A 23,920-nucleotide genomic window follows, 5' to 3' on the forward strand; every position below is an offset into this window, starting at 1 on the left:
GATTGTGGTGCAGCTGGCTGAGTGTCAGCTGCATTAAGATTACTTCTGATTACGTCATGAGTTCAAAGCCAGCCCTGGTCGGAGTGAGCTTCCAACCAATGGTGTAGCTTGCTGTCAACCTTTGCAACCCGAAAGACAGTTGCATCTGTCAAGTAGGAGAATTACGTACCACCTATGAGTGGGGAGGCTAATTTAACTAATTTATGAGGCCATTAAAAAAGACTCCAGCAAAGCATGCGGGGAATGCGGAAGTACTTCATCAGTGTCGCTGATGGACGATGAAAGCGACAGCTCCCCAGTGGCCAGAAAAAATTAAATAGCCTCTGACTGTCAGTCTATATCTGTTGTGTGTCTTTGGCATTGAATGTTTGCCATATATGTGTACAATGAGTCCCCTGCAGGGTGAGAAGGGCGGAATATAAGTACTGTAAATAAATAAATAAAATGATAAAAATATAAAACCAAATTAAAAGATATATCATTAACATGCACATATATGCCAGTATAAAGAGGATGGATCAAATGACCTCTTTAGAAAGAGAAACTGAGTTTCTACTTTACATACACATTCTTTCCTTTCCTCCATTGGAAAGTAAGAAAAACACCATTCTGCAACATAACTTTCTTTTCCCTAATACAACTTTGAAAAGTGTTCCTGCTGAACACTGATATCGTACGTGGGCAGCTATCAGAGGTGCCCAGCATTGCCCTTTGCCATACTAATCAGGGTTTCGGACGCATACTCTAAAAAAAAATCACACATCTGTTTTTGGCAGAAGAAAATACCTTGGGAGAACAAGACAATGCTCTGTTGTTCTCATAAGTGGGCCACAAAAATGTACACTGGGCACTCCATAAAAATTCAACAAAGGACAAGTATTCTAGTGGTTTAAACAAAAATGCCTATTGTGGAAACAATGGAAGTTGAAGAAAGAGTGACTGAGGAGCATGATAAAACAAAGAACATTTTATTCACATCACATTTACACCAGTGCACATGGTCATTTGTTTGGTGAGTTTCATCTGTGGCATACTTATGGCTCAAAAGGGAGCAAGTGAGTATAAGCACATCACCATGGAAGTGCTTACAACAGGGCTTACTGAACTGGAATAGCTGGCACAGACGTTGCTGAAGGTTAATGCAAATTGCAGCCCAACAAGTAGAAATCTACATGTATCTTGTTGTTGTTCATTCATTCAGTCGTCTCCGACTCTTCGTGACCTCATGGACCAGCCCACGCCAGAGCTCCCTGTCGGCCGTTACCACCCCCAGCTCCCTCAAGGTCAGTCCAGTCACTTCAAGGATGCCATCCATCCATCTTGCCCTTGGTCGGCCCCTCTTCCTTTTGCCTTCCACTTTCCCCAGCATAATTGTCTTCTCTAGGCTTTCCTGTCTCCACATGATGTGGCCAAAGTACTTCAACTTTGTCTCTAGTATCTTTCCCTCCAGTGAGCAGTCGGGCTTTATTTCCTGGAGGATGGACTGGTTGGATCTTCTCGCAGTCCAAGACACTCTCAGAACTTTCCTCCAACACCACAGCTCAAAAGCATCGATCTTCCTTCGCTCAGCCTTCCCTAAGGTCCTTCTTACTCCTATCTTATATGGAAGAACTATTCTTAAGGTATATCTGGTATTGTAGATAGATATTTGGTGGGGGGGGGGGCACTGTCCCCTCATATAACCTCTGAACATGAATAAAAAAATTGGGTTGTTGTAGATTTTTTCAGGCTATATGGCCATGTTCTAGAGGCATTCTCTCCTGATGTTTTGCCTGCATCTATGACAAGCATCCTCACAGGTAGTGAAGTATGAGGATGCTTGCCATAGATGCAGACAAAACGTCATGAGAGAATGCCTTTAGAACATGGCCATATAGCCCGAAAAAACTTACAACATTCCAGTGATTCTGGCCATGAAAGTCTTCGACAATACAATAAAAAATTCTTTCAGCTTCCAAATTTCTTGTGTTGCAGAGAATGGCTATTGAAAATCATTCACAGCTAGAACTCTTATATTGATTGTATTTGCATTCCCTTGATAACTCTACTTGTCGCTTTTCTTGAGATGTCTCAACTGTACTTTTCTAAAGGTTCAGCTGAAGCTTTAAATCATCACAATGCTTGAAATTTGGGGAATGAGTAAACATTTTATAAAGGAGACAGTCAGAAGTCTTATTTGGTGGGACAATGCCATCATTTCAATCTCTCACAACGTTATATGACTAATTTATCAATATACCCTTATAAAAGTTTTAAAATTACAGGAACATTTAATATTAAAACTGGTAGAGACTATAAAGTAGTGGTTCTCAACCTGGGGTCCCCAGATGTTTTTGGCCTTCAACTCCCAGAAATCCTAACAGCCGGTAAACTGACTGGGCCAAAAACATCTGGGGAAGCCAGGTTGAGAACCTCTGCCCAGTCAAGTCTCTCCTTCTGCTAGTGTTCATCCTCTAGCTTTTCTGATAAACATCAAACAAACTGTTATGAGAAAACACCAAGTTTCCCTTCCCAGCTGTCTAGTAAAATGTGCTCCCCTTCTTTTAGTGCCCTAGTTAGAACAAAGCCTGACTTATGAGGGATGCGGTTAATGTCAGATGCTATATTTAAAATAGTACTGCATTATTAAGGTGTCTTCAGAGAGTGAAAAAACAGGGCCTCCCCTGCTTTGTGCTCCTTCTGCCAGTATGGTCTGTTGTCTAGGAGACAAGCCCATCAAATTCTACAGAGCACACTTTTGACAAGCATTTTGGTGCTCTTCAGGAAACAGATTTAAAAGAGGGGTACCAACGTGTGAGAAAACTTCAGCACTTAATGCAGGAGAAGAATATTAAGATGCTATTTATGTTCAGAGGTAAATTTGATCCCTTTGTAGTTACAAAAATAATACAATGCTTAGAGTTTGAACTACCTTCTCACAATTAGTTTAAAATCTTATGTATTCAATTGTAATGAAATCTATATAACCCCTCTACCAGATGATATGACACAAGAGGGAGGAAGATTGGCAGCAACATATCTATGGTATTTATTTTGGAACAGTTTATTTTAGCTAACCACAATTGTGCCAGTGAACTCAGTTTGTCCCGTACTAACCAGGTTCTGAATGGTTCTGAATCCCGTAGCCAGGATTTTGATTCGGGGGGAGCTGAGTTTGATTCAGGGGAGGGGGGCTGAGTTTGATTCAGGGGAGGGGGCTCAGGATCTACCCTAGCAAACCTTTTGTATCATTATCCCAATACCCCCATGCAGGCCCGTAGCCAGGATTTCGTTTCGGGGGGTGGGGGCTGATTTTTTTTCAGGGGGGGTTTCAGGGGGGGCTGAGTTTCGGGGGGCTGAGTCTGAGTGAAAGAGGGTCTAGCCTAGCAAACCTTTTGTATCATTACCCCAATACCCCCATGCATATGGGATATATTGAGTATGGTGATCAGATCATGATATGAATAAACGTAACAGTTTAAATAATGCACCAGTAAGGCCTTTTCGCGAACCACCATGAGAATTTCGGGGGGGGGGGGGCTGAAGCCCCTCAAGCCCCCCTCCCTGGCTACATGCCTGCCCCCATGCATATGGGATATATGGAGCATGGTGATCAGATCATGACATGAATGCACATAACAGTTTAAATAATGTACCAGTAAGGCCTTCTCGCAGACCACCCTGAGAATTTAGAGGGGGGGGCTGAAGCCCCTCCACACACCCCCCCCCCCCCCGGTTACAGGCCTGGTCCTGTACAATTTCACCTTTTCATTTCTTCCTTGTTTAAGGAACATTGCAGTTCTTGCCCCAATTCATAGGAAGTAGAACGCTAACCCCTTCCTCCATGCTTCCTAAACAGGATTAGAATGCAGAAATAGTTAAATTTCCTTTGAGTCCATGATATGCTACATATTTAATTATTGAAATGCAGGATGAGTGCACACTGGGCCCTACATGTAGCTACACACATCCCAAACCCACTGTGATGTGAATGGCAAATTACTTTCCCCATGGTCCAGCTGGGCCAAGACTGTGTCAGCCCCACTCGACCATCACCTCACTTTTGATGTTGCCATAGCTGCTCTTAGGTGGCTCCATGCAGCATCAGTAGAGGAATCCACATAGCCAGAAAGAAGGGGTTGATTTCCTCACCTTCTTCCCAATCATGGAGTCACCTTTGTTGCTATCAGAACAGGACACCCTTGATGGCCAGGAGTTCACTGGCTCTGTGGTTAGCTGGAAGTAGCGAGGACAGTGGCACCTAATTCTGGCACATTTTCTCTTGTGTTGCCTCTTATACCACATCCTTATCGTCTTCTATTTTGTCTCTTATTCACTTTCCTTCATCACTTTCTCAATCTGTTTCTTTTCTTCTTTCTATAACATTTTCTCTTCTTTGACTTCTTACATTGCTACGCTGCTCATCCTTCTCCTCTTTCTAGTTTTTCCCACTTTTCTTGGCTTTCCTCTAAAGCATTTTAATGGCTCAAGGACATACCGTATTCTAGCACCCTTTTGTTTCTGAATGAATATTTAATTTGGTGTATTTTTGATCTCCCCAATGGCAGGCAACTGCTTTGTTCTTAGTGTGATAAACACTGAGAACTGGGAAGCCATTGTCCTCAAGCATTCTAACTGGAGGTCAGCTATTACCAACAGTGCTATGGATTTTAAAGAGGTAAGAATAAAGGGAGAAAGGGAGAAATATGCCAAGAGTAAGGAGTGTCAAGCAAACCCTTGTTGGGACCACCTTCCATCTGGAAATCTATGTTTTCATTGTAAAAGATCATGTGGATGCAGAATAGGTCTCTGCAGTCATTTACGGACATAACCAAGACTCTACTCTATACTCAACTACATGATATTGCCAATGATAATGAATTTGCCCAGTGGCAGGCAAATGCTTTGTTCTCGGTGTGGTAGTGGATTCACTTTTGATTTTAGTCTCAACTTTTAAAACATGTCCTGCCTGTGAGCACCAATAGGAAGCCCTGAATTCCCGTTGATGCCATCAGAACTGGGCACCCCAGACAACAAACTCTGATTTGGGCATGAAATGAGACATGGTTGAGGGGCACAGTGCCTCAAGGAGTCTATTGGTACCTTTGATGTCTTGCTCAATTGCTAGAAAGTAATCTGAATGTGGAATGAATGGCCTTTATACATGCTCAATAACTTTTTTCCTTCCTCTTCTTTAAAAGTATGGATCAGGTTTGAAACAGTAAATGCTACTCCAAGAGAAATCAGACAGTGGGCAGGAGGGAAATCTGAATGTATTATGCTATCTATATTTACTTCAAGTACTTTGTACAACACGCGCCACAACCTGAAGGTATGTACCATCTCTTTGCAGTCACTGAATGAGAAGTGACAGAGCCATAATTGCTTTTTATCCTAGGAGGTGCATCATTGATGGTTTGCATTTATCATGCACCTGCTATTCTCTCTAAAAACAAAACAATCCATTGCAACAACTTAGGTCGTTTAAAGGTAAGTCCATTTTAGTTAAAGAAAAACTAAAATGTGATAAAAACATTCATTCAAGAAAATGTGAAACCAATTACTAGAATGCAGACAATTGTGCTATATGGCAAAAGGGGAGAACAGGAGCAGTAACTAATAGGCTCACAAACTTTTGGTTTTCTATCAGGTCTATTGAAACAGCAAGATCTTAAGAAAGTTATTGCTGCTGCTGTTTGAGGAGTGAGCGGTGAGAGAGAAGGGTTACACTTTTTAATATCACCCCGCCAGTATTTTGGGCTTGGAAAGCTTTTCCTCTTTTTAAGATTTCATACTAAGGAGTTGTCCCCTCCAATCAAAATTAAAATCAATAATAGGGTTTTTTAAAAAAATAACATGATACATTAGTATGGCTGAAGGCAATATAATGGCTGGTATATTAATGAGAATAATAAACTCACTTGGAAAGGGGATAGTTAAATCAACTTAATGCTGTCAACATTTCTCCCATCCACACCCCAGCATAATTGACAAACTGCATTAGAAATGCCACTCAGTTGCTACTATCTATAATTCTGCTTACCTTTCCAATACTTGTGCCTTATTCCTTACTAGCCGTCCTCTGCCACGCGTTGCTGTGGCCCACATGGGAGTTCTGTGTGGGAGGTTTGGCCCAATTGTATCGTTGGAGGGGTTCAGAATGCTCTGTGATTGTAGGTGAACTATAAATCCCAGCAACTACAACTCCCAAATGTCAAGGTCTCTCCCCCCCCCCCTCCCCAAACTCCATTTGTGTTCATATTTGGGCATATGGAATATTTGTGCCAAGTTTGGTCCAGACCCATCATTGTTTGAGTCCATAGTGCTCTTTGGATGTAGGTGAACTACAACTCCAAAAGCAATGACACTGCCCACCAAACCCTTCCAGTATTTTCTGTTGGTCATGGGAGAACTGTGTGTCAAGTTTGGTTCAATTCCATTGTTGGTGGGGTTCAAAATGTTCTTTGATTGTAGGTGAACTATAAATCCCAGCAACTACAACTCCCAAATGTCAAGATTTTATTTTTCCCAAACTCCACCAGTGTTCACATTTGGGCATATTGAGTATTCGTGTAGAGTTTGGTCCGGACCCATCATTGTTTGAGTCCATAGTGCTCTCTGGATGTAGGTGAACTGCAACTCCCAAACTCAAGGTCAATGCCCACCAAACCCATCTAGTGTTTTCTGTTGGTCATGGGAGTCCTGTGTGCCAAGTTTGGTTCAATTCCATCATTGGTGGGGTTCAGAATGCTCTTTGATTGTAGGTGATCTATAAATTCCAGCAACTATAACTCCCAAATGACAAAATCAATTTTTTTGAGTGAAGGACATACATTGGGTTGTTAGGTGTCTTGTGTCCAAATTTGGTGTCAATTCACCCAGTGGTTTTTGAGTTCTGTTAATCCCACAAACGAACATTACAGTTTTATTTATATAGATACTTATATATATCTACCTCCACACTTACAGAGCAATATCTTCTATCAGCTTCCTGCTAACATTATGCGAGCTATGGAGAACTTCAATGCCTCTTCCCATTCTGACTATGGGAGTACTCTTTACTAGGAAGCCTCACCTTACACTGCAGTTGTCCCTCCATTCCTTACAATGTGCACCAACTCCATCATCTTCAAAGTGGCACTGGGTGCACAAAGCAGGTAAAGCCCTCTCCCTTTGCAGAGGCTTCCTTTCCCGACTTCTGAAATAGTATCAACATCTTGGGCAGCCAATGATTCACAAAAAGTAAAGAAGAAATGGTGTAAAGTGAGGCAAGCAGGGGGTAAAGAAGAAAGAGAAGGTGGGAATCATGAAGACAGCCATGGAGGTATAAAGGAAGGAGATGCAGTAGAATACAGAGGGGAAAGGCAAGGGAAGGTGATGGGAGAAGGAGGAGTTAGAAAGAGTCAATAAAAGCAGAGTACCTCCAGGAAAGAAAAGACAGCAATGCAATTTGAAATTTCACCAGCAGAGGCAGCCAGATCACTATATTTGGCATTGGCCAGATTTTTTAAGGGGGGAGTGGGTGGAGACAAATAAACATAAAAAACAGGAGTAGGAGAAAGAGAAGAAGGAGAAGAAGACAGCACAGGGTAAGTGGGGTGAAATTGGCAAGAAGGAGTAGCAGAGTGGTTGCCACTTTAGACAATGCAGCCTTGTCTGTCTTTTCATGGTACAAAATTCCATGGAATCGTTTTAAGACATTTTTGTAACAAGTTTGTGACTCAAACTCTTTTGCATTTTTTAAAGCAGAGAAATTGAGATGAGGTGGACCATGAAGTGGATTGTAGAAACAACATTAAGCAGGGGAATAAATCCCTCCAAAACCTGTAAGAGTCTCTCAATTTTCCAATAAAAATAGGCAAGCAGATAGTTTTCCCAGTCATGCCCTCATTCCTATTTCTCTAATGAAAGACACCAGGATTTATCAAGTCTACACTGTCATATAATCCAGCTCAAAACAGATAATGTGGGATTTTATTCAGGTGTGTGGAAGGGGCCTTAGTCTACTTGCGACTTTAATCATTGATTAAAATAACATAAAGGTTCTTCCCAACCAGTTTTGGAAACAGAGCTGGCACATTTTGCCTCATATCTTGGCTTTTAGAAGGCCTAGAAACTTATTTCCTTAAAAAATTAACGAAAGTTAAGCATCAGAGCAAACTGATAGGGTAAGCAGGCACCTAGAGGCATAGCTAAAATCTGCATAAAATCAGATCGGTTGATATGATAGCATTATATATACCCCCACTTAAGGCCTTTTCTAGCAATAGCAACTAGTAACAATACCCTCAACAAAATAAAATATGTTTCCAAAAGATAGCCATGTTAGTTCAGAAACAAACAAACAAACAAACAAACAAAAACAAAGGGGGAAAGTGGGGAAAACACAGCACTTTGATACCTATTGTATCATTCTTGTTGAATTGGAGGAAGTTTGCAGGTTTTTACATATGACTGACAAAAATGTATTTGAGATTTTAATGAAAGATAATTTTTCAAGTAGGGTGACACAAAACTACAGGGAATCTAAAGACTTGGAGGAAGAAAACAAAACTACATATCTAATTTTCATCTGGCTCCAAAATGAAGCCAATCAGCTTGAATCAGTCTCCCAGGCTATAATCTTCAAATGGAACAGTAAATCTGTGATATTTCCTATATCACTAACTAAACATCAAAGTACTTTCCCCCCCACTACAAATCAATATTTTGGTCCCTTATGCATTTAGATTATTACAGTGGTGCAACTAATTTAAAAAGCTGGGATGCTCATAAAATATTTGAATGAAAGGAAAGGTTTGCATAAGCACAATGTTATGTGAAGACTCCAGGCATTGTAATACTCACCTGAATGTACTGGGGAGTATATTTAAAAAGGAAGTGCAATTTACTTTTGTTATTTATTTGTTTAGTCATTTACGACTCTTCGTGACCTCATGGACCAGACCTCCCAGTCAGCTGCAACTACCCGCTTCTCCTTCAAGGTCAAGCTAGTCACTTCAAGTATAACATCCATCCTTAATCGGCCCCTCTTCCTTTTTCCTTCCATTCTCCCCAACATCATGATCTTCTCCAAGCTTTCCTCTTTCCTCACCATATGGCCAAAGTAATTCAGCTTTGCCTCTAATATCCTTCCCTCTAGTGAGCAGTTGGGCATTATTTCCTGGAGTATGGCCTGGTTGGATCTTCTCGCAGACCAAGGCACTCTCAGAACCTTCCTCCAACACCACAGTTCAAAAGCATCTATCCTCCTTCGCTCAGTCTTCCCTATGGTCCATCTCTCACATCTGTAGGTGACTATGGGGAATACTATTGCTTTAACTATGCAGATCTTCGTTGCCAGTGTGATGTCTCTACTCTTCACCATTTTATCGAGATTGGACATTGCTCTTCTCCCAAGAAATAAATGTCTTCTGATTTCCTGGCTGCAGTCTGCGTCTGCAGTAATCTTCATGCTTAGAAATACAAAGGCTGCCACTGCCTTCACGCTTTCTCCCTCTATTTTTCAGTTATCTATCAGTCTTGTTGCCATAATCTTGGTTTTTTTGTTTTTGAACTTTCGTTGTTCACCTTGGTTATAAGGCTCCTCAGTTCCTCCTCGCTTTCAGCCATCAAAGTGATATCATCTGCATATCTAAGGTTGTTAATGTTTCTTCCAGCAATTTAAACTCCATCTTTGGATTCATGAAGCCCCACACATCACATGATGTGTTCTGCATACAAGTTGAATAGGTCGGGTGAGAGTATACAATCCTCCCATACTGCTTTCCCAATCTTGAACCAATTTGTTGTTCCACGATCTGTTCTTACTGTTGCTACTTGGTCGTTATATAGATTCCTCAGGAGACAGACAAGGTGATTTGGTACCCATGTTTTGCTAGCAACATGTTTTTTTTAAAAAAAAATCCAAACAGCATCTTTGCTGAATATGACAAAATGCACATTTACTCATTCTAAAGTCCACATTGCATACAGATCTTATCAGCAGATAGAAAGTAGTACTATTACCAATGAGCATTATCAAGCCCCCCCCTCCCCCCAAAAGAGCTCCAGCTGAGCAACAGGAGGTTGTTTTACAACAGTCTTTTCCCTCTATTTCACAGATTTCAAATTTAAGAAAAGTAATTGTTCTGCAAGCGATCGCATTGCGATGTTCCAAATTATTTTTCCTGTGAAGTGAAATAACATCAAAACTAACCCAGCCCCCTTCGTGCAAGTTTGAAAGAATGCATTTACATTTTCTCTGCTTCAAGACTGTCAGATCTTAAGGCAGCCAATTGGAAATGTGATTAAGCTGGAGGCAGCCTGTACTCCATTGTGTATGTCTCCACAGTAATTTGTTCATTGTTTGAAATCAGAAACAGAATACTGAAAATAATGAAAATTACTGACCTTTCTTGGCCAAAGCGTTATTGGGTTCATATTTTTCAATCAGCTGCTGAACTTGTTCCTGCTTCAGGGGTGGATAAAGAATCTCATTTAACCGTGGGTCTCGTTGCTTCAGGTTTATAAATTCCATCATCTGGTCAACAGTAAGATATGGCCTGGTCTTGGCACCACTACAAAAATAATTCAGACAGGGATGAGAACAGAAAGATGATTATATATATTGTTTGTCTTTCCACTACAACTATTTCTATTTCCCTATATTACATTGGAAATCAGGTTTGGGTGGAAATCTTTGGAAAGCAGTGTGGCTTGAGCTGAAGCCCATATGAACCATGTCATAAATTGATTGGGAAGAAAATGTCCACGTATGTTCAAGCCCTCCTGCCACCATGCTGTCCATAAAGCAGAAAAGGAACAATATTCATGTTGCCAGAATTCTTTCCTTTTCACCATAAAGGTGAAAAGGAAAGAATTCTGGCAACATGAATATTGTTCCTTTTCTGCTTTCAGGCTTTGAGCTAGAATGGAGGTGGGGTGTTTGGGTATTTATTTGTGATATATACTTTGCCGTTGGTGTTTAAATACTACAGTCTGTATGAAGGTACTTTGTAAAATAATACAATTAACATAGTTATTTCTGAGAAATGGGACCTGTGACTAGATAGATAGATAGACAGATAGATAGACAGACAGACAGACAGGCAAACAGATAAATGGAGAACCTAAATAACCTAATAGCACCAGATTCTGTCTGATCTTAGAGGCTAAGTGGGATCAACCATGGTTACTATTCAAATGGGATATTACAAACAAATACTAGGTGCTTTAAGTCCTATTTGAGAGGAAGGAACTGCCAAAACCACCTCTGAGTGTTTCTTGCATAAGAAAATCCTATATAATTCATGTTGTTGTAAGTTGACAGCTGACTGGAATGCCTACACCCACACACTTATAATAACTGTTTGGAGGGGGGGGGGAGGTTGGAACAATACACTGACTGGCAGAAACATTCAAATTAAACTCAGAAACCTGTCTTCCAATAATAATAATAATAATAATAATAATAATAATAATAATAATAATAATGGTAATCCCAGAGTTACAAACATCTGGTTTACAAAGAACTTCTAGTTAAGAATGGGGGTGAGACAAGAGGAAGTGAGAGAAATCTGTTTTCTGATGGCCTTTGGTGACCCCTCTGACACCCCCTTGTGAACCCCCCCCCCCCCCCCGGGTCTTGAACCCCAGTTTGAGAAACACTGCTTTATTCCATGGTTAAATGTTGAGAAGAAACACTGCTGCCATAACAGTATCAAGCAAAATCCTTTTGAGGAAAGAATAAAAGGGTTGCCATAAACAGGGGAACTTCTAGAATTCCAGGAATGCAAACTCTGAAACTCTCGGTGGCAAATTACATGTGATATGGCAATGCCTATAAGAAAGTCTAAGTGCCGGTTTTTGAAAATAAGACACCTTTTAGAGGAAGAGTTTTGGATGAAGAATGGACTGAAAGAGGAGACAGTGTCCAAACTATTCAGCACCCACATTTTCTCTTTTCTAAATGACTTCCTTTTCAAATTTATTTTCTCTCTGAAGGTTCTGATGCACATGGCGGGGGAATGTCAGGGCTCTCTTACATGTGCTTGCAGTTTATGTATTGCTAGCCTCTGCCTCTGGAAGAATTCAGTATCAGAGACATGGGAATTAATATCATGGGAAAAGGGACAGATTAAATATTACATTTACAATTAGATTGCTCCAGGTGTCCCAGGGCATCAGAGCATGAAACCACAAGAGCCCAGTTGTTTGCTAATTCAATTTTTGCTGACTGTAAGCACTGATAACATCTTCTGTGAGTATTATACTCCACTATATTTTTCTCTCTCCTTCTTCAGCCTGTTGGGGTTGGAGAGGCAGTTATCTAATACACACTGCTCATGGCATCCTTTCCCTTGCCAGCTGCTCTTGCTGTCCAATTACTTTAACTGGAGTTTAAGCTAGCATATGCCAGAAAAAGGAACATGGCCTGGCAGGGATATTCCTCTAGGAATAATTTCCTGTTAAAGTTCAAGTGATGTAAAATAGCAACAAAACCTCAGAGAAAAGAACATGTGGAGCTTCAACACAACTGGTTAGTTAAATAATGGAACAATGTGATCTAGAGAGTGGTTCTTAGTAAGCACAGCTTGATGTTGGGAGCTTGCATGACACCTTTGGTAACCCTGAGTAACGACAAACATCAAATTATAATCAGCAGAAAAACTGAGTTTCCAGAATTTCTTACAGCTCTTGGAAGATGTGGTCAATCTCAGGCCGAGGGCACAGGTTGCTCAGGAATTCTCTGTACATTTCTGGGGTGAAGTCATCTTGAGGAATGGAATCATTCTGTGGAAGATAATTCAGATAAAGAATTTGAGGCCATGTTTCTCAGATCCTATCACATCATAACTACTTCCCCGCACAGTCCTAGAGAAGTAGACATGCAGTTTAGCTCTACCAAATCTAGAACTCTTCTACTTTCCATCAACTTTCTTGACTCGCATTTCTTTAGATGATTTATAATGCTCTGTATGTGGGTGAAGGACTAACTCTGCCTCTACAGACCAGGACCTGTACCACTTTTCTCCAAGCTCACTCATCATACTGGTCCTCTAGCCAGTGAATGAATGAGGTCCATAGAAATCAGATGTACAATAAAAAAAACACGATTCTAATGATTGCCCGCTTATGTCATGGATATGAAAGGGGTGGAGCTCTACCATTGTGTTTACTTGATTTTAAGCCAGTCCATGACACTTCAGATGAATTAGGGAACTGATTTTGTAGGAGGATATCAAATACTCCTCTTGTAAAAATATCAAGAATGCAACCACTGGTATGCTGACATAATATCCAACAGGATTCTGGTGATTGCCCCCTTCCAGTTGATACCAGAAATTTATCTGGCTATATATAAAAACCCTTGGATTTAAAGAACTTTTAACTACCATGGTATAGTGGTCAATGGACAATGACTCTGGGGATGAGGGTTTGATTCCCCATTAGTCCTTGGAAACCAACTTGGAGACCTTGGACATGTTACATCCTCTCAGCTCCAGAAAAACTCATGACAAATTCATCTTAGGACCACCATAGAGCAGAAAATACTTGAAGGCACAAAACAACAAAGACCAGTTGTACTCTAGATATTTTCCCAGATGTTTTTTTTAACTTGAACTCATAGTGATGCCATCAGTTGTGCTGTTTGGGGCTTTTTGAAATTGAAATCTGAGTCATCTGAAGGACCAAAGATTAAGAACCACTGATATAGAGAATATGTGTACACAGCCACTCTATTTCTACTTTGCTCTCAAATAAAAATGCAAATAGTTATTTGAATGAAAGTGATATAGGCTAGTGTGATTTGAAGATCACAACCCCCATTATTTAGTTTTCTGAAATCATTAAAAGAGTGTTCTCACACAGTCAGTGGTGCCCACCATCCATAAGAGATGCTTGACTGCCTATTACAGTTATATTGTATGAAAATTAACACTATAAGCCAGAGTACCTTACTTCACTCAATAGTAGTGTAGCTCGTTCCACTGAAATCAATTTAGCAACACATGATTTAGAGTGCAACAAACAGACCACTGTTCAAATTTATCTGGTTTCTGCTTCTCAAAAGCCACTTCTCCACCATAGCAATTAACATGATTTGCAACACAGTAAATTATAATTTGTATATATGAATGAATGTTTTATTCTATTTTGGGACTCTTATCATACAGTAAACACCCTTCCTCTCTTGTACTTTTATTTCCTGCTAGTTATTTGTTGCTCTATTGCCATGAACAACCAGGAAATGCTGTATAGGAATTCCCATATCTTCTGCTGAGTTAGCTCTCTTATGATCATTATATTAATTTGAATATGGTAGTACATGGGAGAATGAAAATAATCATCTCTGATTGATTTTCATATACAGTAGGGCCTCTCTGACATTGATTGGTCCTAGTCACTACACAATTATGCTGGGGAAAATGGAAGGGAAAAGGAAGAGGGGTCGACCAAGGACAAGATGGATGGATGGCATCCTTGAAGTGACTGGATTGACCTTGAAGGAGCTGGGGGTGGTGACGGCCAACAGGGAGCTCTGGCGTGGACTGGTACATGAGGTCATGAAGAGTCAGAAACGACTGAATGAATGAACAACAAGTCACTACACTCCAGGGATAGAAAATGTGAACTCCCTGTACATTTTCATCCTTTACAATGATTCTGAGTTCCTTCAGATATTGTGAAATTTATCTATTTCTGAATGCTTTCTCAACTTTAATGCTTCTAATGAGGCTGTGGAAGCTAGAGAGTGAAGAAGGTTGAAAGAAAGAACAGTAATAGATTTGGAATGTGGTGCTAAAGAAGACTTCTACAGATACCATGGAATCCAAAAAAGACAAACAGATCTACCTAGAACTCTACCTAGAAGTCGGGAGAACTCAACCAAGACTGCTTTACTTTGGCCACATCATGAGAAGAGGTGACTCAATTGAAAATCTAAAAGAAAAATCATGCTTGGTATGGGAATAACAGTAAGAAAAGAGGAAGGCCACATTACAAATGAATGGACTCAATAAAAAAGGCAAGACTTGACCAGAGCTGTTGATGATAAAGTGGCTTTGAAGTCTTTGATTCAGAAGACCACCATGAGTTGAAGTTGACTTGATGGCAGTTTACACCACAAATATGGATACAATATTATGTGGGAGAGCTGAAACAGCATAATTGGGAGAATGTGTTCTGTATTTGAAAATAAAGCAAGTTAAGGAAGAAACTGATGTGAAAGACTAAAAAGCTTATCTTAAACCTTCAGTTTTTAGTTGTCCATGAAGATCAGAAAGACAATAGATCAGAAGAAGTATAAACTGATAATGATAACTTGGAAAATGAAACTAATTAGACAAAATGCCAATTAGTATTTCCCCTTCCTCAGCTTTTCACCCTGAAAGTAGATTTCTCTCTCTTTGTTTTACTACAGTTTTAATTAGTGCTGTCCCCTATCTCCATTGTTTAGTTCTGTCCTCCTTCTGATAAACAAGTAAACCTGGGATACTAGATCCCACAGCCAATAGTTTGCAGCTCCATTAGTAGTAAAAATGTAAACCATCTCCAATTGAATTCAATTAGTGCATTTGTAATTATTCTCTGAATACACTATAGTTTCAATTATCCCACACTATACTTTTAAGAGCAAACTAAATTGCACATAAAATAAATTTTATGTTCTTAAGGTAATAAGATCTGCAAAGAACCCAAAAATAAGTATTATGCATTTCTAGTTTCTTCTCAATTTTCCACTCCTTTTGGAAAATGGAAAAATTGAACACATTTTACTACGGCTTTAAATTTTCTAGATCTTATACTTTCATATGTTAAACCACTCTTGTTTATGTGTTCATGTGTCAACCACTCTTTCATGTGGACATCATAAGCATGAGGTCATATCACCCAATTTCTTTCCTTCAGCTGGGCAATATGGGCATGAAATCACAATAGCCAGTGTTTCTCCTTCAAGCAAACATCAGCATGAGGTCACAATGGTCAGTCTCTCTCTTGTGACAGACCCCATGAAATGAAATCCCAAAGGTCCTACTTTCTCTTATATGGAACCAAGAATCAGCATAGTGTCACAATGACCAATATTCTAACCCTCAAGTTGGTGGCATCAAAATACTCAGCTTGTTTCCTTCAGTTTGTCTCCTTTAGGTGAGTGGCACTAGTTTAATCTGCTGTTACTAGTTCCCTCAAGCTCACAGTAAACTCTTAGTGACACAGTAGTTGCTTTCTTTCTCACAGGAGCACAAAGGTCAACTTCTCTGAGGCAGAATGAAGCAAATACATTCTTATTGGGATGGACACTAGCAGTGTATAGGCGCAATGGCCATTAGAATGTCTTTCACTGAAAGGAGAAGCAGGGTATGGGAATAGGAATTGGAAAATATTCACTGTTATTAAATTCTTGAATGAAAAATAGGGTTCCCAACACCTGGGGAACTAGATCAGGATGAAAAATAAAGAACTGTTCAGTTTGTGCCAGAGGGTTACACATTCTGAAGTGTTTTCAGAAATTATTCCGAAAGGAATACAAAAGATTTTGCATGAGAATTATGGAAATTTAAGGAAAAAAACCCCACTTCTTTTAGGCAGCCATGTTGGGGTGGTAGTGGCAGAACAAAACTGTTTTGCACAAGAAATAGCCACATGGTTTTGTTGTGCAAGTTGGCTGTTTTCTGTACATCACTTTGTGGTGTAAGATTCATGGTATTTATTTACATCAAAAATGCATGTGGCAGTCAGGAAACAATGTTTTTCCCCCACAAAACAAAACAAAAAACCAACCTACATTTCTCAAAAAAAAAAAAAAAATCCTGATGCTGAACACTGGGGAAGAATGGTTATATCCAGAGTAGAGAGAAGACTTTTGGAATTATTTATGCTCATTAGTACATTAGTAACAAGTCAAAAGCAGGCAAAAAGACTGATATGACTAAACAGGTGTAATGGGGCTTTGAGTTTCAGGATACAATTCCTAGGGTGAGAATAAAGAAGAAAGAAAGAGAGGCTTTATTATGGCTAGACAACTATCGCCCTCCAGATATTGTTGGACTGAAAGTCCCATACACCTCCACCAGCAGTTATGCTGGGCAAGACTGGTGGAAACTGTGGAATGAAAAATGAGCTTTTTGGCGAACTAAATCATCACAGGAAGACACTGTTCCAGCAGAAGGAAAGCAATGGTAAGAGCTGTTCCGCAGTGGAATATACTGCATCGGAGTGGGATGGAATCTTCTTCTATGGAGGCTATTAAGTGGAGGCTGGATGGCCATCTGTTGGAAGTGCTTTGGTTAGGTGTTCCTGCATAGCAGGAGATTAGGCTCTTGTGGTCTCTTCCAACTTGATGATTCTATGATTTTATGCACCCTGAGAGAACTGGCTGTGGAACTCCCTTCCAAATGAAATTAGATCTGCTACATCCCACCTGACCTTTCGGAAACAGTGAAATCCTGGCTATGGGATCAGACCTTTGTAGATTGGGTTGACCTGCTGACGTGTGGGCTTTTGTGGAACTGACTAACTGCTCTTTGGACTGTTGGGGTTCAGCCTCCGTGCGAACCAGAACCTGAACCTGATTCTTTAATTATATTTCCTGATGCAACTGAACAGGCCTCTGAACATGTATCTTTCCCTGATGGGGTTGAATCTGTTGATTATGAGGTCAGTGGCGGGGAAAGTGAAACTGAACTTCTTGATGAGAATGTTTTGGAATCAAGCAGTGATAGCTCTCCAGAGGGACTCACACCTGGGGTTGCTAATGAGCACCAAAGAGAACAGATTTGGAAAAACAGGAGTGAGTCGTAGTTTCTACGAAGGTCAAATAGATTATGGGAGAGGAAGGCTTCAAAGTCTGGAGGCGTTTCAAGAAATAGTTTCTTTAGTATAAGGGGCCTCTTCCCGGCTGTCTAGCCAGATCAAGCAACGTTTTAGACTGAGGCAGTATCTTGGCAGATTTTCTGCATTCCCAGAGGTTTCTAGTTTTCAAGTACAGTTAGTGATGCTAACAGGTTCCTGGTTTCTGTATTGTGTCTTTTGGAATTTTGCTCAAGTTCAGAGTTTTTCTGACTGCTGTATTTTGACTTTGCATTTACCTTTCTTTTGTAACCATTTTTCATCAATAAAGAGGAATGTTTTTTCCCACAGTCCAGTGTGGTGGATTTAATCTTATGGTCTTGTTTCCTGAACTGGGATGCAACATGGACGATGACTTAAACTGTTGACTGTGGACTGTTTGATTGTCTTTATACTGTTTTATACTGTTTTTACTGTTTTACTGCTATATTGTTATTTAAATTGTATATTTATGTTTTGGTTGTTAGCCGCCCTGAGTCCCTCTGCGGAGGTTGAGATAGGACAGGATAAAAATGTCCGATATAAATAAATAAATAAACAAGCCTTGAAAAAGTCTCAGAGGTAGAACAGATTAAGAGAGACCAAGAGAGAATCTACGCTGCAAAGATATAACAGTTTAATACAATTTTGACTGCCATGATCCCATCTTAAGGAATATTAGGATGTTGGCTTGGCAAGGTACTTGAAATTCTCTAGTGGATTTAAATTGGCTACAGCTCTCTTGAAAATAATTCTAATTATCTCACCAAACTATACATCTTGGGATTACATAGGATGGCACCATGATAAAGTGTCATCAATCTACGTAAACTGGGTAATATAAAAACACTCTTGATACTATCAAATGTGCAGAAAAAATGCAAAAGACGAGAGCAATCTAGCTCTCATTTGGTAAGGAGCGGAAATGTGCACTCTAGATGTAGCAGTATGACAGCAACCTACGTCACGTTGGGTAAATGGCTGTGTCAAAACCTTCAGGATTATCAGATGACAGAGAAAGGATAAAATCAGTGGAATATGCACGGCAAATACTGAAGCAGGGAGAAAATAATACTTAATAATTGTGATTATTAATAATTGTGAAAACTCAGCCAGGCAAAACTGGGGAAAGGATGAAATACTAACATGTGAAAAAGGAATGCATATGGCAGTATAATTTTGGAAACAAATACAAGGGAAGGAAAGCTGTCAGAGGCTCTGCACCAAATGCTAGCTAGAAGACAGCCGCTCAAATCAACAGTTTCCCATTCCCTCCAGCTTTCAGGATGAAGCCATGTGATGTTTTTTCTCTGTAACTGTGAGAGCGCCTTTTCTTTTTAGTGTGATTGCAGAGTCCATTGCACGGTAGGAATGCCAATGACAAGGATCTGTGCCCACTTGTCACTGCCACTTTTGTACTGACTCAAACTGCTACACAATTTTGCATCCCAGCTTCGTTACAGGCTATGGACTAAGCTATGGAATAAGCCTAACTAAAATAAAAAAATGTGGAGGTTTTCCTTTTTTTCTGAAAGGTCTAGTTTCATTTTAAGATATTTATTAGCATTAAATGCAAGTTAGTGTTGTTAGCCAGCCTACTTTTGAAATCAAATAAAGGGAAAAATAAACATTTTTAAAATAAATAAACAATAATGTTTAATTTCAACTTTTCTCATCTGTATATGTTCTGCTAATAGGAACCCTAAGTTATTTCATATTACCTGAACTGTGCCAATGGTAAAGCTGCCTGAGAATTTAGGATGGAAAGAATATTCATTACTATTTAGAAAATTGCTGAAAAACAATGTTGAAAAACACCCTGAGAAAGAGAATCCTAGGCCTCTTCATTATATGATCAGTATAGACTCATATAATGCAGTTTAACTGCTTTGAGCTGCAGTATATGAGTCTTCACTGACTATATAATACAGTTTAAAACTAGATTATATGGCAGTGAAATTTCTTGTTCTCTAGATTGACAAGAAATTTCACAGTTCAGTACTTGTGCAAATTTTGCACACAATATTTGTATGTAGTACAATCCCCATATCCATGGAGGATATGTTCCTGAACTTTATGTGGATAATAGCAAGTTCTATTAAAATGTAGGGCTTCCAGTCCAAGAATACTGTTGTGAACTACTCTTCTGATTCTGAGAGAGGAGGAGGACAGGTGGTGTTAAGAAGCAGAACTTGGAGATTTGGGTTTTAGTAGTGAGGAAGGAGGAGGAGGAGAAGAAGATATACCAGAATCCCTGCACTGCTGGAACATCGAAGGGAGAAAGAGAGCAGAAGATCAGCTAGGCTAGCAGAGAAAATGGTGAGCAACCAGGAACAGCTGTGCTGGGAAGTCCAGGGATATAAATGAGCAAAGTTAGAGGTTCAGTGCTGCAACTGACCTATTTTTGGGGGAGTTCCTGTTACCAGAACCCTGCTGTTGTTCCAGCATCAGCTCTCTGAAGGCTCTTGCCATTTGCAATTTGTAAGCCTGTTTTTCCAAGACTTTAATTTGCTGTCTCACATGAAGACTTCTATTTTATGTTTACTTGAAGACAGTGTATTAACTTTATTTTGGCTGAAGTAAAGCCTTTTGTATTTGCTTTCACTTGTGTTTAAAGCTGTTTCTGGCATAAAACTGGACAAATACCATAGAGCTATGCTGGAATAAATGAAACCATGGATACCAATCCTGCAGGTATGGGGGCTGTACTATACTGTTTTCCACTGCTTAAAAAATTCATGTTCAAATGTTATGCAAAATACATCCCAAACTGCAAATACCATTTGAAAATCAGAGCTTTGAAGTTCTGCAAAAGTTAAACCCGCAAATAAGGAAAGCAAACTAATAAAACACCATTGATTGACAGCTGAATAAAGGCTTGTATTAACAAGTAGAATCACATTGGAAGAGACCTCATGGGCCATCCAATCCAACCCCCTGCCAAGAAGCAGGAAAATCGCATTCAAAGCATCCCCGACAGATGGCCATTCAGCCTCTGTTTAAAAGGTTTCAAAGAAGCAGCCTCTACCACACTCCAGGGCAGAGAGTTCCACTGCTGAACAGCTCTCACAGTCAGGAAGTTCTTCCTAATATTCAGGTGGAATCTCATTTCCTGTAGTTTGAAACCATTGTCCCATGTCCTAATTTCCAGGGCAGCAGAAAACATGCTTGCTCCTTTCTCCCTATGACTTCCTCTCACATATTTATACATGACTATCATGTCTTCTCTCAACCTTCCCTTCTTCAGGCTAAACAGGCCCAGCTCTTTAAGCCGCTCCTCATAGGGCTTGTTCGGCAGACCCTTGATCATTTTAGTCACTCTCCTCTGGACACATTCCAGCGTGTCAATATTTCTCTTGAATTGTGGTGCCAGGATTGGACACAGTGCGATTCCAGGTGTGGTCTAACCAAAGCAGAATAACGCATGGGTAGCATGATTTCCCTGGATATAGACACTACACTGCTATTTATGCAGGCCAAAATCCCATTGGCTGTTTTTGCTGCCACATCACATTGTTGGTTCATGTTTAACTTGTTGTCCACGAGGACTCCAAGATCTTTTTCACATGTACTGCTCTCAAGCCATGCGTCCCCCATTCTGTATCTTTGCATGTTTTTCTGCCTAAGTGGAGTATCTTGCATTTGTCACTGTTGAACTTCATTTTGTTAGTTTTGGCCCAATGTCTATAAGTGAAACAGTGTATACCTCAATAGAGTAAGTTTTGCTAGCATGTTATATATATATATATATATATATATATATATATATTGCCTTACATATTTAAGTAATTTTTTTAGGAACTCTAATATTGAAGTGGGCAGCCTATGGCTCATTTGTCAGTTGTTGCTCCCAAGATCCCCTAATTCTTGCAATGAAAAAGGTAACATTTTACCTTTAAGACTGTCAGTCTTTGAAACCTCCTGAAAGTTTTTCTACAAGCCATGACGGACACAGGATGACCACTTTTTGAATGTTAAAAACTAGTAATCTCAAAGGTTAAAGACGCCTTTTCCCACAGTAATACTAGTTTGGGAGAGAGGGACACTGGAGTGAAGCAGCTGCCAGTCAATTCTGGGAGGAAGCTAGTCTATTCCTTCCCTACCCTTGAAATTGTCCATCCTAAACTCAACAGATCACATCATGGCACAAAACTGTGTCTATTTACTGAAAAGTAAAATCTGTGTAGCTTTTTGAGATCTGCTTCTAAGGTAAACAGATTTAGCATCATGTTGTGACATTTCCCAGTTTACATCTCCATGTATTGGAACAGTAGCTATAAATCCAATACACTGTACAGGGATGAGCTTTCTGTTTCAAAACACTAAATTCTAATACAGTTTGTGCACACATGCATGAATACTGAGCATAACCAGCAGACTAGGTCCTCAGATGTACTGTAACTGTTCAACCCATTTCATGTCGCACACTTGCTACATAGAATTATCATTTGTGAACTGAACTGAGCAGCTGAAATAGCTACAGGGTATGAAATAAGATCGCTTTTACTCTGCTTGAGTTAACCTTGTCAAGGCAATGCCTCAGCTGTGAAACTCACTCTCTATATCCAGACTTAGAAGCGTAACAAAGAGAAAAACGTATAAAAATACAGTCAATGGTGTAAAAAAGATATAAAATCATAGAAAGCGTGGTGTTTTACTATCAATACACGAGAGAAATCTGTGAACTTCTCCCATAATAGAAGAGTCTAGGGGGACTAACAAGATCACAGTTCCCCCATCCTTTACAGAAGAAAACTCAACCACAATTTGAAGTTGAGGTGTCAAAAATATTCAAAAATACCTGTGTCTCAACCCAAAAAGAGCAATAGAATAACTGTGTCAGGAACCTCCTATGGAGAGAAAGAGGGGGTTTTTGCATTCTAAACAATGGCCTGAAAAATGTACATTTGGAAAGCAGAAACCCATTTTATTTGTGGAAAACTCTTCCATGCTGAAAACATTTTCTGCACAAAATATATCTGCGCAGAAAACAAAACTTCTATATAGAAAATACTGTAGGAAACGTGTTTTCTGTCCAGAAAGGTTTTCTGAACAAAATGCAATTTTCTGCACAAAAAGACCACATGCATTTTTGTACAGAATAAGTCCTGAGAATGGCTTTTGCAAACAGCATAGTTTTTTATGTCCTTCAAACAGAAATGTGGTTAGAATGTTTATTTTTGCCCAAGACAAAAAAGTTAATGAAGTCCTAAGCCTTTCCTCTGGAGAAAAAAAAATGCTTCATACTCAAATTACTATTGCAAACATGATATAGTCAGAAGTCATCTGTTTTACAACAAAGTATTTCAGTGGCAGCAGCACAGTTCCAGCCATCCCTTGTTGCAATGGACAGTCTAGCCCAGATACACTAAGCCTTTGCTTTTTCGAGATTTTCTTTTGATGTCAGCTTTCTGAATTTGTGTATTCAGGCAGTCCCTGAGTTACAAACATTTTACTTACAAATTACTCAAAATTAAGAACAGGGGTGAGGAACAGGAAATGAGAGAAATCTCCTCCTAGGGAGGGAAATTTACTCGTGAAAGAGGTATCATGAGGAAAAGGTGTCTCCACTGAAGCTTTATCATGAACCCTGGCATCCACAACAAGCCAAATGTTTCAATTTTTTCCAAAATCCAATTATCACAGGGGCACAAACAGCAAAACAAACACCACAGAGGTGTTACCTCTTCCCTCTACTACCTAAAGCTTTAAAATAAATATTTTTGGCTGTAATTACACTTAAAAATGTTCAAACTTAGGAACAAACCTACATAACCTATCTTGTTTGTAACTTCAAGGCTGCTTGCATTAGCCATGCTGACAGAGTCTTTTATTTATTTTTATTTATTTCAAGCATTTCTACCCCGCCCTTCTCAACCCCCGAAGGGGGACTCAGGGCGGCTTACAAAAGAAACAATTTGATGCCAGCAATACACATAGTAAGATAAAATACATAGCAGTAACAATTATTAAATAATTAAAACAATCCAGTTATACAATACAACTAATAAAAAGCCAATCTGGTGATCAACATTCACCAAGCTCAAAATCCGTAAGTTCATTCTGCATTGTCATAATCCTATCCAATTCTAGTCGTCATTGTCCTTTGTCTGTCTGCCAGATTACC

The 23,920-nt window shown here is 39.7% G+C and overlaps 1 protein-coding gene across 2 annotated transcripts in view; it reads right to left on the reverse strand.

Moving 5' to 3' along the window:
- Nucleotides 1-23,920, reverse strand: part of PLCB1 (phospholipase C beta 1) — a 608,906-nt gene that overhangs the window by 165,185 nt on the left and 419,801 nt on the right. For both annotated transcript variants that reach the window (XM_060785726.2, XM_060785732.2), the window contains exons 8-9: nucleotides 12,653-12,753; nucleotides 10,372-10,538 (exon numbers count right to left, since the gene is read on the reverse strand). In XM_060785726.2, the coding sequence (XP_060641709.1) occupies nucleotides 10,372-10,538; nucleotides 12,653-12,753 (268 nt within the window). The remainder of the gene's footprint in view (nucleotides 1-10,371; nucleotides 10,539-12,652; nucleotides 12,754-23,920) is intronic.

The sequence above is a fragment of the Anolis sagrei genome, chromosome 1 (assembly GCF_037176765.1).
Source record: "Anolis sagrei isolate rAnoSag1 chromosome 1, rAnoSag1.mat, whole genome shotgun sequence".
Lineage (NCBI taxonomy): Eukaryota > Metazoa > Chordata > Lepidosauria > Squamata > Dactyloidae > Anolis > Anolis sagrei.